Genomic DNA, 4156 nt, shown 5'->3' with positions numbered 1-4156 from the left:
GCACAAGTTCGATGACGTTGGCAAACCTCGCCGAATTGTACGCCCCACCATCAAGCCACTCATTCGCCGCCCTTTCAACCCTGAACGCGCTGAAAAAGCGAAACACGACATCAAGGAGCTTGCACTTCGCGCGCATCTCTTCAAGAAGCAACAGTTGCTCGATCGTATCTCCGACCCTGCTCCCCCTCTCATCGATCGCATCGATATGCAGGCGGGACCCTCCTACAAATACGAACCACCCAAGCCGCTCCCCGACATTCACTTCCAGCGCACAAAGATTCTGCTGCGCACATCCGAGTACAACGAGATGTTTGCCGCTACAGCCGACAGGCTGGAGCCAGTGTTCGCTCGGATGGAAAAGGAAGAAGGAAACTTGGAGCCGGAAGTTGTGGCGAAAGTCAGGAGGATGGGCAATGGGTTCGACGAGTTGTATCATGGGCTGGAGAAGAAGGCGCACCGGCTTACCAACAGGCACTGGAGAGTTATCAAGCGCGACCTGAAAAGGATCGGGCATGTCTCCTTTGAAGACTTAAGCAGTCACCTGCCGGAGATTTGTAATGAGTTGGCTAGCCTAAACATCACCTTCAAGTACGAAGTGTAGATAGTGGAATAAAGATTGGCAATCTTTTCTGGCATAATTGGCTTATATGGCATGAGGAGGAGATCTCCTTCGCTTCCCTTTTTTCTTTCAATCATAAGTGAATACGGGCTAATCACTACAATAAGAAATGGCCCCATACATCCCCTTCGTTCCGACCGAAGCATTCGCTATCACCACGGAAGAAGAGTGGCGCAATGCAATCTTCCAGAATGTGAACGTCTCTGACGAACAAGCAGCTCTGCTGCAAACGGTTACTGCGAATGCTGCAGAATCGACCACTGGACGAGTCAGAGACTGGATTGGTCGCCTGACCTTAGAAATAAGCAGACACTACAACGGATACCTTCAAAGCCTCCTTCGAGAGGTTGAATCTCTGCATATCACGGTCCAGAATCAGCAGGCGCTAGTCGATTCCTACAAGCGACAAGTCGATGCGCTACCTGCGTCAACGGGTAGCGGTCATTCCCGTCAACCTAAGATTGGGGAACCTCCGGCCTTCAAGGGCAGTGAGGATAAGACCAAGCTTGAGGAATGGCTGGACCTGATCGTACTGTGGTGCGAGCATGAGGGAGTGGCCACCGACAAACAGCGAATCGTCACGGCCCTCTCGAAGCTGCAAGGACCAGCTCATCAGTACATGAAGAGCTACTATGTGAAAATGCGGGAAGGAAAGGATCTGGGCACCTGGAAGGCATTTGTGGCGGAACTGGCCCAGATATACGGGCAACGTGACGACAAGGAGGGTGCAAAGAAGGAGATCACAGCGCTGTTCATCAATAAGGATCTGGCCTCAAAGGACTTCATGAAGTACGCTGAGAGGTTCCGCACCCTTGGACGTCTCACGGAGTATGACGATAGTCTCCTCATCGACAAACTTCAGGAGGTTATACCTCATGACATGCGGTTGGTGTTGGCCGGAAAGGATGAGTCCACCTTGCCAAAGGATTGGACGTTGTTCCTCGACATCTTGCTCAACATCAACAAGATCGTCAACCCGGAGAAGGCACGAGGCTCGGTATTCAAAACCAGTGGCTCGGATAACGGCGGCGCTGTTCCCATGGACATCAATTCGGCTGAAAAGTCGAAATCGAAGGGTAAAGGCAAAGGCAAGGCAAAGGACGCTGAGGCCGCCTCGACAGAGGCAAAGAAGTATTGCGTCATCTGCAAGTCGAAGACTCATAACACAGATGATTGCTACAAGTTGGCCAAAAATGCGGACAAGCGGCCGAATACCCAAGGGGATGGCGCTAGGAAGGCGCAAGGAGGAAGTGGTAACCCCGCGGCCAAGAAGGCTAAGAAAACGCGGGTTATTCAAGTCGAGCTTACGGATAGCGAGGACAACACGCCCCCGTCCACGAAAGCCATGAGCGCCAACACTGCGAGAATCGAGGAGATTGCGAACGTCGAGGAATCGACTCTGGCTGGAAAGGATGAACCCCAGCTGTCTGCAAAGACAGAACCCACCGCATGAAACATTTGTCTTTCCGTTCTATTCCTTGTACTACTAGCGCCCATACTGGCGCCTGTCTTAGCGCTCACCCGCAGGTTGAACATTATGTAGCTTACATAATGGGGTCCGTGCGCACTTCGTGCCTGGTATCGTACCACTACGTTTCTTTCTTCACTAACACGACCACATAGACACGATGGTCCGTGCGTAGTCAGTACTTGTATAAGTAGTTGTACCATCAGTCGGTCGAACCCTAAGTTCGACCTGGTTATTCATTCAAGTCTCTGCTCCTCTTCGCTTGGGGTAGTGGTCATTCTCGACTTCCTCGCTCGATCTTCAGGACGACGCACTGTCCATAAGTCCTCGCTCGTCGTCTACGAGTCAGGCATCGATATAGGAGTATAGACTGTTGTATCAAAAGGTCGAACTTTCTAAGCTACGTTCCTAGTTTCACCTAGTCGAACAACTCATCCACCATCACGTCGAACAACGCAGTAAACCCGGTTCCCTTGGGACTACCAGCCCTCGCAGGATCTCCCCTTCTCCAATACGACCGAGCAGACCGTTGCTTCGTCACCACCACAAGAAGGACTCCCATCTATCCTCGAGGCGGCTCCTGGGTTCGCGCAGAAGGTTCCAACCCGCAGATCGTCGCCCATCAACAGCTTGTCAGCTATTACCAGAGACACCCTCCCGCTCACCCAGAAGACGTATTCGCCATCCTACGAATCAACGTCGAACCAGCACAAACAACAGAGAACCTACAGTCACCTGTTAACGAACAACCGTTTGAGCTCCCGGACGTTCAGTACGTTCCCATCGAGGCTCCAGAACTACCACCAGCTCCACCTGCACCAACCAACGCACCGGTTGAAGTCCCTATGGCAACGTTCACTCAAGCAGACATCGATCAGCGCATCGCTGTTGCCCTCGCAGCATACCAATCCCAACAATCAACTGCCAACCGACCCCTTCGCCTTGACATCCCTGCTCCTGAACCCTTCAGCGGGAAGGTAGAGGACCTCAGATGCTTCATCCAATGCGTCCTCTCCTACTTCGTCGCCACCAACAACACCCGACTCAGCGATGAAGCAAAGATCGCCTTCACTGTAGCGTTGATGGAGAAGGACCTAGGGAAGACATGGGCAGACGCATACTACGAGAAGTCGGCAGGGGGAGTCCAGGTCTATCCCGATTGGGCAGCCTTCGCCACTGCCCTTGAGGAAGCGTTTCCTGAGCACGGAACGCGAATCAAGGCGCACCAAATCCTGATGAAGCTGCCCGAACGACAGAAGAACAAGAAGACGGCGCTCTCCCTCGGAAACTACGTCACCCGCTTTGAGCAGCTAGCGTCGAAAGCCCAGCTCAAGGACGCCGAAGTCAATGGCGTCAACCGCACCGAGAACGACTACCACACTCTCCACGCCAACTTCGTCAAAGGACTTCCGAAGGAGCTCTACGTCTCTCTCGCAACCAGGGTCGCTAGAGACCGACCCAGCACCATGAAAGCCTGGTACGACGAAGTCCGAAACGCCGATGCCGCCGAACAAGGGGCCCTCACCGTCACAGACACCAGGGACTATGGCGAGCCAATGGATATCGACGCCGCTGCAGTCGCGGCAACCTTTGCCTCTACATCGGGAGGAAGGAAATGGGAACTAGGAGCCGTTCTTAATGAGGCCGATCGGAAGCTCCACAGGGACGGAAACCTGTGCTTTTACTGCCACATCAAGGGCCACAGCGCCAAGGATTGCCGCAAGAAAGCGGCCACACGACAAGGGGGTGGGAGGCCGAACCAGGGAGGATCTGGGAAGGACGACTTCCGTGCCAGAATCAAGGCACTCTCCGCTGACGAGAAGCGGGAGCTGTATGAAGAACTTACGATGGAGGATTTTTGAAGGGGCAGGGTGAGCCGACGCAACCACTGCCCGTATCCGTTTCACTGTCCCGTGTAATTCTAGTAGTCCGAAATGAACGCGCTCTGCACATTCCGATTACTGTGGGACGAAAAGACGTCGAGGCGCGCGCTTTCATCGATAGCGGCGCAACAGGAATCTTCATCAGCCCAAGATTCGTCCGAGAGCATCGACTTCGGACAGAACCTC

The 4156-nt window shown here is 53.6% G+C and overlaps 3 protein-coding genes across 3 annotated transcripts; all 3 read left to right on the top strand.

Moving 5' to 3' along the window:
- Position 1: 1 nt before the first annotated feature.
- Positions 2 to 601, top strand: POSPLADRAFT_1150734 (hypothetical protein; the record flags this gene model as incomplete). The annotated part of the gene is made up of 1 exon (XM_024486452.1): positions 2 to 601. A coding segment is annotated over one exon (600 nt), but the record flags the coding sequence as incomplete, so codon positions are not given.
- Positions 602 to 728: 127 nt separating this feature from the next.
- Positions 729 to 2072, top strand: POSPLADRAFT_1059664 (hypothetical protein; the record flags this gene model as incomplete). The annotated part of the gene is made up of 1 exon (XM_024481183.1): positions 729 to 2072. The coding sequence occupies one exon, from the start codon at positions 729 to 731 to the stop codon at positions 2070 to 2072; it is 1344 nt and encodes a 447-aa protein (XP_024336271.1).
- A 175-nt stretch (positions 2073 to 2247) lies between these two features.
- On the top strand, positions 2248 to 3949 carry POSPLADRAFT_1059663 (hypothetical protein; the record flags this gene model as incomplete). The annotated part of the gene is made up of 3 exons (XM_024481182.1): positions 2248 to 2254; positions 2359 to 2450; positions 2510 to 3949. 3 exons carry the CDS (start codon positions 2248 to 2250, stop codon positions 3947 to 3949), a joined length of 1539 nt encoding a protein of 512 aa, XP_024336270.1.
- Between the last annotated feature and the right edge of the window lie 207 nt (positions 3950 to 4156).

This window comes from Postia placenta, assembly GCF_002117355.1.
Source record: "Postia placenta MAD-698-R-SB12 unplaced genomic scaffold POSPLAscaffold_12, whole genome shotgun sequence".
Taxonomy (NCBI): Eukaryota; Fungi; Basidiomycota; class Agaricomycetes; order Polyporales; family Adustoporiaceae; genus Rhodonia; species Rhodonia placenta.
The sequence above is the reverse complement of the archived record's forward strand: the minus strand, read 5'-3'. Positions and strand labels throughout refer to the sequence as shown.